Consider the following 17039-nt stretch of genomic DNA (forward strand, 5'->3'; position numbering starts at 1 on the left):
TTTAACTGAAGCATTTATCACCTCAGTGCTACACTAAAAATAGTGTCTTTGTTCATGATAGTAAAGTAATGGCTGCCATTTATTAAGTATATACTATATAGCCATTCAGTTTTCTAAGTACTTAATAGCAGCCATCTCACTTAATCCTCACCAAAAAAGCCATGAAGTAGATACTATTAATCTCTCTATGTTAGAGGTGAGAAAACTATGAAAGAGGTTAAATAATCAACTCAAGGTCACACAAGCTAGTAAGGGGCAAAATTGGGATTTGAATCCTAGAAGTTTGACCCTAGAGCAAGTGCTACAGATGAATATAAATACTTATAACCTCACCCCCTCCTGCAATTTTTTTTTCTAAAATTAATGATTTTGTTTTCTCAGGGTAATCCTGGCCGGCCAGGTCTCAATGGAATGAAAGGAGATCCTGGTCTCCCTGGTGTTCCAGGATTTCCAGGTATTTGAAGGAATGTTTTGAAGTTCCCCTTTTATATTAAACTCCTTTGGGATAAGATACCCATTTTCTGATTTGACTGGGTAAATGCTATGACTTTGTTGCTTTGCTGTGCCATTGTATGCATCTTCTTTGCAGGTATGAAGGGACCCAGTGGAGTACCAGGTTCAGCTGGCCCTGAGGGGGATCCAGGACTTGTTGGCCCACCAGGTAAGACTTATTCTAGGAGTTAGTTATAACTGATACTTAAGCACATTGAAGAACTTGAAAGTTTGCATTAGGCCTGAACTCAACTTTTAGAGTCTCAGTCCCCAATAACTGAGAGGAAGTAGGCAAAACTCTTCCTCTATTTACTTATCTCTTAACCTCTCGCTTTTGTTAAGAAAATTTTGAGTCCAGATCTTTTAAGTTTAAGATAGATGCAGGACCAACAAGAATGCTTCATTAAGATTTTTATTAGCTTTTATACTAACTTTGCCATATTCAGTTGAACAGATTACAAGAGCAAGTCGTTTTTTTTTTTAATTTTTATTTATTTATGATAGTCACAGAGAGAGAGGCAGAGACACAGGCGGAGGGAGAAGCAGGCTCCATGCACCGGGAGCCCGATATGGGACTCGATCCCGGGTCTCCAGGATCGCGCCCTGGGCCAAAGGCAGGCGCCAAACCGCTGCGCCACCCAGGGATCCCGAGCAAGTCGTTTTTAATTGAAAATATTTTTAATATGAAAATAGTTCTTTTTGCTGGACACTTATAGAAGTGTCCTATAAACTGAAATAGGACATCTACTAAATTCCCTTACTACTTCAGTGGAACACTTGACAAGCACAACAAACAGTAACTAAGAATGATTTTAGAATCAGAATGGAGGGGATCCCTGGGTATTCAGCAGTTTAGGGCCTGCTTTTGGTCCAGGGTGTGATTCTGGGGTCCCTGGATCGAGTCCCACATCAGGCTCCCTGCATGGGGCCTGCTTCTCCCTCTGCCTGTGTCTCTGCCTCTCTCTCTCTCTCTCTCTCTCTCTCTCTCTGTCTCTGTCTCTCATGAATAAATAAATAAAATATTTTAAAAAATTTTTAAAAATGAATCAGAATGGACTTGTCAGGAAATAGAATTTTCTTCCCATGACATCTGTGGTCACAGATTTGTAATGGGTTAGACTTTCGAGTAACTAAGTCATGCTTCAAGGCTTGAAAATAGGGACAATAGGCCTAATTTTTCCATTGACAGGAAAGAAATTATTTATTTCTTTTAGTCTTCTGGGTGAGATGATGGCTTTCCTTAACAGATTTCCCAATATTTCAATGCATGTAATTTGTTTCTTTTGCACCAATTTTTATTTCAACCTTAGGACACTTTGGCATCCATTCCTTCTGGCCTTTTTCTTTCCTTCCAATTTGTATGTTTTGCATCTTAGGTCCCCCTGGACTACCTGGTCCTTCAGGACAGAGTATTATAATCAAAGGAGATGTTGGTCCACCAGGGATCCCAGGCCAGCCTGGATTAAAAGGTCTACCAGGACTACCAGGACCTCAGGGCTTACCAGGTACCTTTGCAGATCATCTTTCCAAGCCTTATCTGAGAACATATCCCTAGTTCTCCTTTTACTTGTCATAGTTTGTCTCTGAGAAGAGGAGTCTCAACAACTAGTAGAATACCAGACCACCACAGATCCCATTTCCTTTTTTCTTGAAAATGTTAATTTTCTCATGCTCTAATTTCCTTTATGCCCAGTCTAATCTCTTCTAGCTAGTTCCTCTGGCTGTTCTAATTTGAATGGTTAGGTTAATGTTATTAAAAACTTTGTAATGAAATTAACATGCATTTCAGATCTTGTACTTTCTCTATCCCAACCACCAGAAGGATAGAAAGCTAATTTGGTGGGCCATCAACTCCTCACTATGATGCCCCATGATTTTTTTTTTACCGTCTTAACCATTTTATTTATTGAAGTTCAACTCGCCAACATATAGTATAACACCCAGTGCTCATCCCGTCAAGTGCCCCCCTCAGTGCCCATCACCCAATCACCCCATGCCCCCGCCTGCCTCTCCTTCCACTACCCTTTGTTCATTTCCCAGAGTTAGGAGTCTCTCATGTTTTGTCACCCTCTCTAATTTTCCCCACTCTAATTTTACACATGTTTAAATGTACAGTTCAGTAGCATTAGCTGCATCCACATTGTTGTGCAACCATCATCACCACCCACTTATGTAAATCATCTTGTGAACCGACACTCTGTACCCATCAAACAGTAACTTCCCTCTTCCTGTTCTCCCAGCCCCCGCTAACCACCATTCTATTCTATGTCTCTGAGTTTGACTACTCTAGGTATTTCATGTAAGTGGAATCATATAGTATTGGGTTTTTTTTTAATTGGAGTTCAATTGGCCAACATATAGCATATCACCCAGTGCTCATCCCATCAAGTACCCCATAATTTTTAAACTAACTCTTGTCTAGTGGGCCATTTGACTCTATACAGCCAATTTTGATTATACAAGAAAGCTAGAAACTAACTTCAGTCTTTCTTGCTTACTAAGTGGTTGGTTGTTAGTCTTTCCATAAACTAAGTGTACCAGGCAGTAACAACCTTACCTATGGGGAGAAAGATAACAAAAGTTAGGTTTTGCTCTCCTGTTTAATTCTGAGGCAAAGAGAACACAACTGCCATATTAGGGGAATCTCCGCAGAGACAAACTGATTGTTTAAAACTAAAGGTAAATTTTTGTCCCAGGCTTAGGCTGTTCCTTTGTGTTCCTGGATTAAAGACAAGACCAGACTATGAATTTAGTGACAGTCAAGGACCTTAAATTTCCTAGATTTGTCTAGATAGGGAATTATCATACCCATATTTGAAGTCCCTTTTTTTTTCCTGTAGGTCCAATTGGCCCTCCAGGAGATCCAGGACGCAATGGACTCCCTGGCTTTGACGGCGCTGGAGGGCGCAAAGGAGACCCAGGTCTGCCAGGCCAGCCAGGTAAGACAAGTAAAACACTGCTGTTGATAGTAGTCTCAAGTCTGAGAGAGCACTTTTTAAAGTGCTCCCCATTAGAACTTTGAGAGTCAGAGTGGCATCTTATGCTGAGATGACAAATTGATATTCAGGTTTTTAGTTCATTCATTAATAGGTGTTCCTGATAATATTGAATCTGATATCCAGTAGATTTCCAATATGTTCTCAAACTACTTACAAAAAGAATCTGAATCACCTTGCAATAAAAAAATACAGGCAGAGAAGCTTAATAGACACTTTTCCAAAGAAGACATACAGATGGCAACAGACACATGAAAAGATGTTCAAAATCACTAATCATCAGGGAAATGCAATCAAAACAACAAGATATCACCTTATGCCCATCAGAATGACTAGACTCAAAAAGACAAGAAATAGTAAGTATTGGCAAGGACGTGGAGAAAAAGGAGCCCTTATGCACTATTGATGATAATGCAAACCACTGTGGAAAACAGTATAGAGATTCCTCCAAAAAAAAAAAAAAAAGAGAGAGAGATTCCTCAAAACATTAAAAATAGAATTACCATATGATCCAGTAATTCCATTAGTGGATATTTACCCAAAGAAAACAAAACACTAATTCAAAAAGATGTACCCACCACTTTGTTTATTGTAGCATCATTTACAATAGCCAAGATATGGAAGATACACACACACACACACACATACACACACACACAGGAATATTACTCAGCCATAAAAAATAAATGAGATCTTGTCATTTACAACAACAGGAAGGGACCTAAAGGGTATAATACTAAGTGAAATGTCAGAGAGAGAAAGATAAATACCATATGAGTTCACTCATATGTGAAATTTAAGAAACAAATGAACAAACAAAGGAAAAAAGAGACAAACAAAAAACCAGCCTCTTAAATACAGAGAACAAACTGGTGGGTGCCAGAGGGGGGAGGTGGGCCGTGGGTGAGTGAAATAGAAAAAGGGGATTAAGAGTGCTCATTATCATAATGAGTACTAAGCAATGTATAGGACTGTTGAATCACTATATTGTATACCTAAAACAAATATAATACTTTGTTAACTATACTTCAATAAAAAAATTAAAATAAAAAAACACTGAAGATTGCTAAAACAAAAAATCATTACCTTAGTAGATTTTTAATATGTGTTAGCAACTCTAGACAATGTAAATATAACTAAATAATATAAACATAAAGAATATCTATTGGCAAAAAATATCAGTGGCAGTAAGGCAAAGTGATAATACCTATGGCCTTCCTGGAACCAATATTCTACCATTTCATTAACTGTATATCAGGGAAGAAACAAGTTAGTGTCATCTTCATCACATATGGGCATTGCTGTGGAGTTTCCCCAAAATGAAAATGCATATATACAGTGGCAAAAGGCCTGTACATAAAGAGAATTTTAAAATAAGTTCAAATCAGTAAGTTAAACAGAGAAAGGGAACAAGTGGTAAATTGAAAATAGACATTTTGAAAAGGCTGCTTTAGTAGTGCCCTGCCTATTCTCTAAACAAAAAGGTATGCCTGAGAATAATTCCTCAGACAGATTCAAAGGAAATGTTTTTAGCACTGAAACTGGCAGACTGATGGCAACCACACCCTTCCTTTTTTGCTGATGAACAAAACAAACTGAAATTTTGTCATGGGGTTTGGACTCCTTTAGTAGAGCAAGAGACTAGATAACACACAGACTTCCCAAATAAGAATCACTTCTTCCCATCTAATGTTCCATCGCCCAGTACTCATTTAGTACCTAATATTGTCAACCAATTCCATTAGAAAAAATATGTATTTAAATCTCTTTGAGGGCAGGGACCATATTTAATTTATTTCCACATCCATATCTGATAGTACCTTAATACGCACTCTATAAATATTGACTATATTAACAAATCAAATGAGGTTATACTGTATTGTCAGTAGCCATAATAGTGGATCAGAGTTTACTTAAATTTCATATACTGACGATTCCATGGAAATAGGTACCCGTGGTTTGGATGGTCCCCCTGGACCAGATGGAATGCAAGGTCCTCCAGGTCCTCCAGGAACTTCCTCTATTGCCCATGGATTCCTCATCACACGTCACAGCCAGACAACAGATGCACCACAATGCCCACATGGAACTGTCCAGATTTATGAAGGCTTTTCTCTCTTATATGTCCAAGGAAATAAAAGAGCTCACGGTCAAGACTTGGGTGAGATAATTGGCTTTTTTTTTTTACTGTGCATTTTGTTTTGTTTTGAAAATCCTGTTGGATTTTGGAGTAGCCTTGGACAAAGTGTATCTCTCTAATTCTTTTGGGGCTTGAAAATTGAATACCATGTCAAGGGCAGCTAAATGTATTCACTGTAAGTTTTACATAAATAATAACTTTTCTTTAAATGCCTTAGTTATCTAGTATGAGGTACAATTCTTGGCCTAAAGCAGCACATTTTGGGAAGGGCCACATGTACTTTTTTAGCTTAATTATTAAGGAAATAGATTCCCTGGGCTCTCTACAGTATAACAGTGACTTAAATAGGCAGTGTTTATTCATTGGACATAGTTTTTTCTTCTCTGATACTAGTCTTCATAAAGTTAAAAGTTCTGAAGACAATCTTGCTTTTCTAAACTAATGAAAGTAAAGTCATTTCTTAATTATGCTAGTTTATAGTTCCTAAATTAAGTGTTTTACCTTTGTAAAGTATTATCAGAGTAGATTAAAGCCATACAAAAACACCATACTTCTATATAAAATACACTTCAGAGGCAGCCTGGGTGGCTCAGCGGTTTAGCGCCACCTTTGGCCCATGGCATGGTCCTGGGGACCCGGGATCAAGTCCCACATCCAGCTTCCTAGATGGAGCATGCTTCTCCCTCTGGCTGTGTTGTGTCTCTGCCTCTCTGTGTCTCTCATGAATAAATAAATAAAATCATAAATAAATAAATAAATAAATAAATAAATAAATAAATAAATAAAATACACTTCATGTAATTGTGTTCCCATGCATTTTTTCTGTACTTTGGTGGACAGATTGGTTGATGGGATGAGGCTGGACTGGATGACTCTCAAGACCTCTTCCAATCCTCAACATTTCTTTCTGTGGAATTTTGACTTTGGATTTCAAACCCTTTTATTTGACCTGTGGCTGCCAATTTGGGGGATCATTATCCCCTTTGTCTCCATAGAGATATTTAAGAAGATAGTCTGGGCTTCCAGTTTCTCACAGGCCAGGTCATTTTATGAAGCCAAATAAAGTAGGAGTTTGCCCAATAACTTTCTTCTCCCACTTCTACTTTTCTTTGTCTCCTTTTCATCTTTCCTCTACTATTTTTCCTTACTTTGTTTACTTTCTTTATGTAACATCTTCTTTTTCTAATTTTATAATTGACAAATCTTCACTGTGAAAATATTCTTATCTTTTACATAAATCTCTCTAGTCTTCTTCCCATAAAATTGTTCTCCTTTTAGGCCATTCTCTTTTCACTATCAGAGTCTTAACTTATACCTATAATCAAGCTTGTAAACTTTAAATCCCTGACCTATGAAGTCAGGGAACCATTGGAAATTTTTGAGCACCGTGAAATTTAAAAATGTAATTAAAAGAGATAGTGGAATCTGTTATCCAGTACATTACCGTAGCTTTCAAAATGCATGTCTTTGATCAAACAAGGGCTGTCATACTATGTATTCAGACTTGAAGGCTACAAACTGGCCCTGACTAAGGTACAGTATAAGCCTCAGACATAGGAAAGCCATGATATATATAGGACCCAAGATCCCAAGGGTAATCTCAGATTGCAATCGCTTCTATGGCTCCCACAGGGGTCAAGTTGAAGAGAGCTTGATGGCTAAGCAAAAAATGGAGACAGCTATAGCTTTGATGTTATTAAGGAAACAATCACATGATCCAATAAATACAGTCTGTGTTGGATTAGTGAAAGGATTATGGTGTGTAAAAAAGAAGGTGGAGGTCACAGATGCAATACTAAAACCGTTCTGTATAGGAGCAAAAAAAAAAATACTAAGAATCATTAGTCTATTAAAGCCTTATAATTTTAGAATATAGGAGGCTTTGAGAATTCATGAGATTTTTCTTCAAAATTATCCCTGAAAATTCAGAATTCTGCATCATTGTGGATAGCCTAAAGCACAGATGCAACCAAACTCCTCTGTCCTCATCATTGTGGGCCTTCCTTTTATGTACGTCTTCCTTTTCTTTTCTTTCCAAAACCAGGGCTATTTCCAGCCTTGTCCTCAATTGGCAGTGATGGGAGTTTTATTTTTAAATTACTTTATAAATAAAAAGCATGTTGATTTCCATTCTCTAATTTGATTTTCACAACTACGATCAAGAAAAATATAGGACAAGTATTGTTTTCTTATATTTCATACACACACAAAAAAAACTGGCTAAGAGCTTAAATGACTAATTCAAACCCACACACTCAATGATAGAGATAACTGAATTCAACACCTACCAATGCTAAATCCATCTGTTTTCAATTATGCCAATTTGTCATTCATGCTCACATGACCTTGAGTTAGTAACCTCTCTCTGATCCAATTTTTTTCCTCCGAAAAAAATTAATTAGGCTAAATCAATGATTTTCAACCTGGGGATCTTCTGAAAAGATTCCTAGACCCATCCCAAACCTCTTTTATAAAAGTTTCCAATGATTAGGATGATCCACTAGGTTTAAGAATTGTTGATCTTTTTTCAGTCATCTTCATTCTGAGATAACCGTACCCCTTTGGATACATGAGGAATTTCCAAGAACTACACAGGCATAATTTCAAAGGAATCAATTTTCAAATACTCAACTTTCATATATACTTTCTCCTGGAGTTGAACTGCCTGTGTATATGCTTTGAATAATCCCATTTCCCACATCCCTTTTCACTATCACCCATCTCCCACTTTATGAAAGAATCATCCTATCACATATTGTCTTGAAGTGTGAAAACCTCTGGAAGACAAATTCAAAGGGACAACTCAAAATAATGGTCTCGTTATAGCCTCCATTAACTGAGGCTCTATAATTCACTTTGGATCCATCTCATTAGAAAATGCATTTCCAACAAAAGTTTACTTTTTTGTTTAGTAATTATCAAAAATTATCATATCTGTATTTTTATAAATTCTCAATGTAATGATGACAATGCACAAAAATCTTTAATACGTAAAGTCTTATAATCATAGAAAGTTTTTTAAAGTTATTTTACATTTTTGTTTAAGAGAAATATGATAGGACAATCAATAAAAACCAAAAAATAAAAAAACAATTAAGATCAAACTGTGTGGGCAGCCCAGGTGGCTCAGTGGCTTAGCGCCACCTTCAGTCCCACGTCAGGCTCCCTGCATGGAATGGAGCCTGCTTCTCCCTCTGCCTGTGTCTGTGCCTCTCTCTGTGTGTCTCTCATGAATAAATGAATAAAATTTTTAAAAAAATCAAACTGCGTGAAAGAAGTAGAATGGACATATAATTTCCAGATGCAAAAGAAGCATTGAATGACTTCCACTTGTTAAAGATGAATTTATGTACTTTTAAAAATGTTTATTGTTAGGTTTCAAATCAATATGTTAGATATATTTAAAAGACAGAGAAAAAGTTTGTTTTTAAATATAAATATTCACAAAACACTAGACATGATAGCTGGTAACATTTGAAACGTGATTTGCAAAGTCCCAAGCTCCAGTATCACAAGGTGGGGTATATATAGAAAGGTAGCTTTGGACCCAAGAGACAATAACAAATATCTTCATAACTGGCATAGTATAAATTTGAAATTCTGATAAAAAATATATCTAAACTGAAAAAAGTGTGAGAGGGTGCACCGTTTTTCATCATTCTTTGGTGAGTAAATGAGAATAAAAGGTCTGATCACTGGTAATGATAACCCCTATTGCCCTTATCAGTTCTGAAATTCTTTGTCCTTGCATCTTTTCTTTCTTTCTTATTCTTTTTACTTTTATTATTCATCTCCAAACCTGTTCATGGTTGCTGTTCATATTGGTCAGCACTACAGTTGTCCCTAGGCTTAAAGAGATTGCAAAAATAAATAAGATACATACTGGAGATGTCTTCAAAGAAGAGAGAGTTGCCTGGAGAAGAAGTACTAATAAGATATTATAGGAACTCTGGGGTAGCCCCGATGGCGCAGCGGTTTAGCACTGCCTGCAGCCCAGGACGTGATCCTGGGGACCCTGGATCGAGTCCCGCATCGGGCTCTCTACATGGGGCCTGCTTCTCCCTCTGCCTGTGTCTCTGCCTCTCTTTCTCCCTCTCTCTCTCTCTCTCTCTCTGTCTCTATGAATAAATAAAAATTAAAAAATTTTTAAAAAGACCTTTAAAAATATTATAGGAACTCTGTGTGTGTTCTTCACTTGTTCACAATAAATTGCTCAAAACATTCTCCATAAGACACCATTGTTTATAAGTGCATCACCAGTGTAAAAACTGTAGAAAAATATATAATGAACTACAACAATAAATGTCTACATAAATTATATGCTATATCCTGATTTTAGAAATGTTAAAGATGTAAGTAAACATGCATCTTATAGCTAAAGAACTGAATTATATTTATTTTCTAAGAAATGTAGACAAGTTTCTCCTTGAAAGGTTGTTAGGGTTTCAAAAGAAATTAAAGTATCATCATAGTACAGTCCTTCATCTTTTTCTCCCCAATTCTTCCTAGGGACGGCTGGCAGTTGCCTTCGTCGCTTCAGTACCATGCCTTTCATGTTCTGCAACATCAACAATGTTTGCAACTTTGCTTCAAGAAATGACTATTCTTATTGGCTGTCTACCCCAGAGCCCATGTCAATGAGCATGGAGCCCCTGAAGGGCCAGAGCATCCAGCCATTCATTAGTCGGTGAGACATTGGTGTAGCTTTGACTTTGACCAATTCCCAATTAATTTAGCTAGTCAGAAATGAGTCTAAAGCTAATAATTCTATCATATTCTTCCCACATTAGGTCGAACAGAGGTGCCTTTATACTATTCAATTAGGTATTTAGTTTAAGCCATATTAATTGGAGATTTGCTTTTGACCAGACCCTATGATAGACATAGTATAGTATACAAAGAAATCAGACTAATCATTAAGCAAATATATGTACATTAATCTAATACCTAGCAGGCTTGGCCAAGTGTTACAATAGATCTAATAAAATGTTATGAAAGCATAAGGAAAACAATGTTTAATTTTAACTGGATAAATCTGGGATGACTATATGGAAGAAATGTATTTTGACCTGGTTAGTACTTAAAGGATGGGAAGAACTTGAGACACAGGTAGTTATAAGGGGGGAGGGCATGGGAATGGGTAGAAGATTGCTGTGTCTAGAATGTAGTTTGTAAAGGTTCCATAGGAAGAAGAGAGTAAAAAATTAACTTGGACTGAGATGGTAGAAGGCTTTCAGCATCAGGTTTTATTTTGGAATTAATCTGGCATTAATGGAGAGCCATGAAAAGTGTTTGAGCTACATTTAGGGAAAAATTACAGAGCCATCCATATGTAACATGGATTACAGAGGAGATAATCCTAACATAGAGAGACCAGTTAGACTGAAGGTTTTGCTATAGTCCTGGTAGGAATGGATTGGAACTGTCAGTGGGGAACATGTATCATTTTAATAGAATAGGATTTGGCAGTGGATCAGTTATGGGATGGAAGAAGTGATAGCTAACGTTCAAAGCATGAGTAACTAGCAGGAGGGTGGTACCATTAATAGAGACTTCCTAGAGTTTTGCCACATTAGAACTCTAGTTTAATTCAGTCTCCTAGGCTTATTAGATACTGCCATTTTCATTCTGATCATGGACCAATTGATTTAAGAGTCCACTAACCACAAAGGATGAATCATTAGTCTAGTTTCTTTGACATTGAATATAATGGTTAAACCTAGTTCAACTTCTCTCAGTAACAAATTCATGGTGCCCTTTTTTAATACATTTGCCCAGATTTGGGAGGAATTTATTTGTTGTGATTTTTTGTCAGTCCTAACACTTGGGAGTAAAGGGTCCTATTTCCTGTTTTGTAGATAAACTTCACCAAATTTATTCAGTCATAAGTCAGAAGGTCCCTTCATAATCTTTATTAAAGATATGGTAGACTTGGCTATATTTATTTTATTGAAGGTTTACTAGATTTTATAGATTTAAGCCACATCTCTACGTGCCTGGGTAGCTGCCCAGCATTCTGGAAATGCTGTATTTCTCTAGATATGGCCAAATGGTTAATAAATATCCTTTGGACCAAAAATAATGGGTGGGAATTGAGAAAATACTGTTTCTTATCTTTTCCAGTTCACCAGACACTGTTCTTTTTTTTTTTTTTTTTACCAGACACTGTTCTTACCACAGTTTTCAGCATTACTAAATGTCTACCATACAGTTGGGCACTTTGACAGCAAGTAGTATGTGCAATACATGAAGCCAAACTCTTACAGCAATTATGGCATTGACTATAGCAAGTATGAATACAAATTTAAGGAAGAATGGAAAATGAAAATGGTATAGCAGTGATATACTATATACTATAGTATAGTTTCTTGAAAAAAGCCTACAGTTTTTGTTTATAACTTTATTAAGTAGATTGGGAGACAGGGCTTATAAAAAAGCAATTCTTGAAGTGCATTTTTCTTCTGCTTTTGTGAGCATAGATGACACCTTAATGGGCTTCTATACCCAGAAGGCTTTGACAAAAGAGAAACTGCTAATTCCCACATACTCACTGTGTAGATTGTGTTCCCCTCCCTTTCCCTTACCAGATGTGCAGTATGCGAAGCTCCAGCTGTGGTGATTGCAGTTCACAGTCAGACCATCCAGATTCCCCATTGTCCTCACGGATGGGATTCTCTCTGGATTGGCTATTCCTTCATGATGGTATGAAATACTCTTCCTTATCTTTGTCACCATAGCTGACTGTCCATCATATTGTATATCTACCCAAGACAAGGAATCCCTGTCATTTGCCCAGTACGAAGCTTGAACTTCAATTAGCTTCTGTCCAGATATTGAGTTCCCCTTCACATATTTTCTAGAATATATTTACATAATCTGTCTGTTACTTCTGTTGAGTACCCTTGATGTGGAGACTTTTCTTTTACCTCTTGCCCTAGTTCCTTCACTGGATGTGAATTTTTGGGCAAATTTAGGACATATCTTTGGGTATTCACGAAGGTACTAGTGGCACATTTTCTCTTATCTTTTCTAGCACACGAGCGCAGGAGCAGAGGGCTCAGGTCAAGCCCTGGCCTCCCCTGGTTCCTGCTTGGAAGAGTTTCGTTCAGCTCCTTTCATTGAATGTCATGGGAGGGGTACCTGCAACTACTATGCCAACTCCTACAGCTTTTGGCTAGCAACTGTAGATGTGTCAGATATGTTCAGGTAAGGTACTTATGGCTTTTTTTTTTTGGTACTTATGGCTTTAGTTCAGTTTAGATCCTAAGCTTCCTTCAGAGGTGCTAGGGAAGAGAGAAGCAATTCATGGATGATTTATACCCAAGAAATGTTAAAGACTTAGTTCACTGTGTTTTGTTTTTTGTTTTTTGTTTTTGTTTTTGCTTGTTCTTTTCATATACCTGACTCAAGACAGAAAAACACCTGGCTAATGTTAGGTATGTGTGCTTTTAGATGGTTTGGTTGTAGTAATCCTTCAGTAGCAAAACAGACAAAGGAAGAAAAGGTTATGTGATCTGCTCAACAATAAGTGAGCTGTTCAACTAGACTGAGGCCATGCCAGGAACTAAAGATCAAAGCTGTGATCTGTGATCCCTGGCCAAGTCCAGTGATCTCTTCTCCCAGGATCTTTTCTTTCTTTTCTTTTCTTTCTTTTTTCTTTTCTTTTCTTTTCTTTTCTTTTCTTTCTTTTCTTTTCTTTTCTTTTCTTTTTTCTTTCTTTCTTTTCTTTTCCTTTCCTTTCCTTTCCTTTCCTTTTATTTTTCCTTTTCTTTCTTTCTTTCTTTCTTTCTTTCTTTCTTTCTTTCTTTCTTTTTCTTCTTTCTTTCCTTTTTTTTTTTGAGAGAGACAGCATGAGCAGGGAGGGGAGAGGAGGAGCAGGAGAGGCAAGAGAGGGAGAGAGAGAGAGAATCTTAGGTATGTTCCATGCCCAGCATGGAGCCCAATGTGAGGCTCAGTCTCAGGATCCTGAGATCATGACTTGAGCCAAAATCGAGAGTTGAATGCTTAACCAACTGAACCACCCAGGCACCCCTTTCCCAAGATGTTTTCAATGCTTTCATCCAAGTGTTTGAGTGAGTAAGATCACATATAGTATATGTACTTCAGGATAATTCAATCTATTGGATTTTTTCTGTTTTAAATTAATTTTTATATATTGCTTCTTTTGAGTTACCCTTACTCGATATTTTTCTTAACAATTATTTTTTTTGCACTTTGTATGCATATGTTTTATAATTTATTCATTATAAGGTGCCCAGATGTCCCTCATTCTAGGACTGTTATAAAAATGTCTAAGAAATAAATAGGGAGAGGCAGATAAAGGTAATAGTGGTAGAGGGAAGAGTCAGAAAAATGAATATGACCAGTAATGGCTCTTTGGCCATACCAGTTACTGCACTAGATCACATTGATCAAAAGTTAATCATTAAGTCATAGGAGAGCTACTTAAGCACAAAAATAATGTTTGGTTGTGAATTTGAACCATAATAGAATTGAAATACCAGAAAAGGCTAATTTTATCATCTTGTTTCTTATTTCCCAGCAAACCTCAGTCAGAAACACTGAAAGCAGGAGACTTGAGGACACGTATTAGCCGATGTCAAGTGTGCATGAAGAGGACATAACATTTTGAAGAACCTTGCGTGTTTTTAAATGTGATATATACATATATATATATATATATATATATATATATATATATATATAATTCCCAGGATGCAACGTCTCACTCTTCCCAACTTTACCACTGCTGCCACCAATGGTGCTACTATATATGACCAAGAGAACATGCTGACTAGTAACCATGAAGATTCGGATGTACCTCAACAATGTGCCAGAGCAAGGTCTCTATTATTTTTTTATGAGTGAAATAAGAAAATGAATTTACTTTTTGGGTCCAGAATGACTTTCCCCAAGGATTATAAGATGAAGATTACATATTTTGCCCAGTGACTAAAACAGCACATTAAAAATTCAATTAAGAGAAGAATCATACTGAGTAAAATAAAAGACTGCAGTTTGGGGGAAGAATTATTTTTCATGGTGCTACTAATCCCACTGTATCCCAGGATTTTAATATAAAAGTGTTAAGCTTATTTTGCTTTGTAAGTAAAGAATGTGTATATTGTGTAAACAGACTTTTAGCTCAAAATGTTGTCATTTAGATGTGATCTGACATGAATCACTCTTTACAGACAACCTAGGCAAACCTAGAATACAGACAAGATTTTGTATCCATGTGTATCAAAGTGAAAGAACTTCTATTCTTACATCAAGTTACTACTGAGAGTAAATTTATTTTGCATTCCATCACCTAAGTTCTTATTTGACTTTTAAAAAATAGGTCATTTTAGTCACTTTAATCAGAATTTTAATGTTCATGTTAACATGCCAAATTATAATATCTAATAGAACATTTTCTCTTTTGCTGTATTCTTCAAGATTCTTAATACCAGATGCCATCCTTTTTAATGTTTCTTACATCTTGTTTTTGCTCATCCCTAGGCAAAATCCTCCCAAATAATCTTGAGAAACAAAAATATGCAAAAAAATGATGATTTGTCCCCTGTGCTTCTTCTGTAAGAATTATTCTCCTTTGATCTCTGCTTGTACAAGGACTGGGAAGACAATTCTTGGTTAGTCTTCTCTCCTCAGTTACAAAGCCAATTGATGTTTCTTCCTCTTTTTTATTTTAAATATTTTATTACAAATAGTCATAGAATACCTTATTTCCCTAGTTGTCCTCTTTTCACTTAATGTTTAACTCACCAATATCAATTTAATTAAAGATGTCCTATGTTGTAAGTATGGATTGTTGTGTTTCTCTTACGACTATGTGTAAAAATCTGCTCACTTACAGGTAGACTATATATCTGCACATCAACAAGTAGTCCTTTCTCAGAGAATCATTTAGAGCAGTTCCAAAGAGGTTTCTGCAGACTTTGATCACTCTCATAGCTGATAGAAGATATAGAGTAATCTAAACTTTTTCTAATAAACAAAACAACCTATTGGAAAGTACTTTTGAGATAATAAATTTATTAACACTATTGTGTTGATGGCTGAGAAAGGAAGCACAACTACTTTCTGTTTAGGGAAAAATTCATTAATAATGTTTAAAGCAGATTAGTGAGTTAATATTCCTAATGATTAAGACTGAATACATGTAGCTCTCTAGTTGAGAACTTGCTAAAAATAAGAGGCATTAAAAGCCTCTATAATAAAATTTGTATTTCAATTAAACTATGAAACAACCAAAACAATTTTGAGCATTTTAGACTATAATATGAACCCATGCAAAAGCTAAAGCTTAGAGTCTTTAGTTGTAGAAGTTAGATTCTAAACAATGATAATTTCTTAATAATACTGTTGATTTCAAAGCTAGCCAAGTGCAAATTCTAGCTTTATTTTTCCATATAGCAACATGAGTGAAAACACTAATGGGTAATCATAAATGAAATCACTGAATCAAATGAAATCATGTGACATCACATAGGTTTTTCTACATGGTGTACACTTGAAGGTTGTTCCTTGAGTTACAGTCACAAGCACTAATTTCAGAGATTTTGCTGTTTGTAGCTTTCCTTCTCATTTTTATCTGGTTGAAAACCTTGCCTCAGAAAGAACCTAACATTTTAATAGTTGCATATGCAGCTAGTCCATGTGTTTCTTAGCCAGCCCCCCACCCCCCAGCCATCACCAGTCCTGATTTGTTGTTTAAAGTACACGAATTCAATCCGTTCCAGGGCCTTAATGTTATTGACCCTCCCTTGCCACTGAATGCTCAAAGATTATTCTAGATGTAACTGTTCTCGTAGTTACCTGTAGAGAGTTTTGTAGTCATACATGCTTAATGGTTTTCCCACAGAAGCAGGCAACGAATGAGCTGTTCTTGCTAAATCAGACACAAGTAGTTACTGCATCAACAAACCAAGTGATATATATATTGTTGGTGTCACACTCTGAGCTTTCAAAGAGGTTTTACTGGACACTCTGTTATTGTACAGTGTATTTTCTTATTTGGCCAAATTGAAATAATGCTTTCTATTTCTCCTGGTGTCTGTGAAGTTCTTTGCCTCATTTGGCATGGTTAATTGAAAACTCACTGCTTATACCAAGCTATCAGAAGGTTTATTCATGTGTTAATCACAAGAGGGCACTATTGCCTATAAAAATAAATAAGCATGTGTCATGATTTGTTGAACTCATTGTTGATAGTTGATGGTGAAGTTGTCTGAAGCTCTGCCTCCAGATTCCTTCTTTAAAGCTTCATGTATTCTTTCTTCCTCATAAAGATCAAAAGCAAGTATTTTAAGAGGTGGCCCAGTTTCCCAAAGCCTGCATCCAAAATGAGGGACAGCTTTGCTATCAAAGATTTTCTTAAGAGCCTGATTAGGAATTGGCTCTGGTCG

The 17039-nt window shown here is 36.4% G+C and overlaps 1 protein-coding gene across 3 annotated transcripts in view; it reads left to right on the plus strand.

The window, feature by feature from the left end:
- Positions 1-15432, plus strand: part of COL4A5 (collagen type IV alpha 5 chain) — a 273463-nt gene extending 258031 nt beyond the window's left edge. For all 3 annotated transcript variants that reach the window (XM_041740856.1, XM_041740857.1, XM_041740858.1), the window contains 9 exons: positions 382-454; positions 590-661; positions 1869-1997; positions 3333-3431; positions 5437-5649; positions 10138-10315; positions 12216-12330; positions 12662-12834; positions 14171-15432. In XM_041740856.1, the coding sequence (XP_041596790.1) occupies positions 382-454; positions 590-661; positions 1869-1997; positions 3333-3431; positions 5437-5649; positions 10138-10315; positions 12216-12330; positions 12662-12834; positions 14171-14252 (1134 nt within the window). In that variant the 3' untranslated portion in view covers positions 14253-15432. The remainder of the gene's footprint in view (positions 1-381; positions 455-589; positions 662-1868; positions 1998-3332; positions 3432-5436; positions 5650-10137; positions 10316-12215; positions 12331-12661; positions 12835-14170) is intronic.
- Positions 15433-17039: the final 1607 nt, after the last annotated feature.

The sequence above is a fragment of the Vulpes lagopus genome, chromosome X (genome assembly GCF_018345385.1).
Source record: "Vulpes lagopus strain Blue_001 chromosome X, ASM1834538v1, whole genome shotgun sequence".
Lineage (NCBI taxonomy): Eukaryota > Metazoa > Chordata > Mammalia > Carnivora > Canidae > Vulpes > Vulpes lagopus.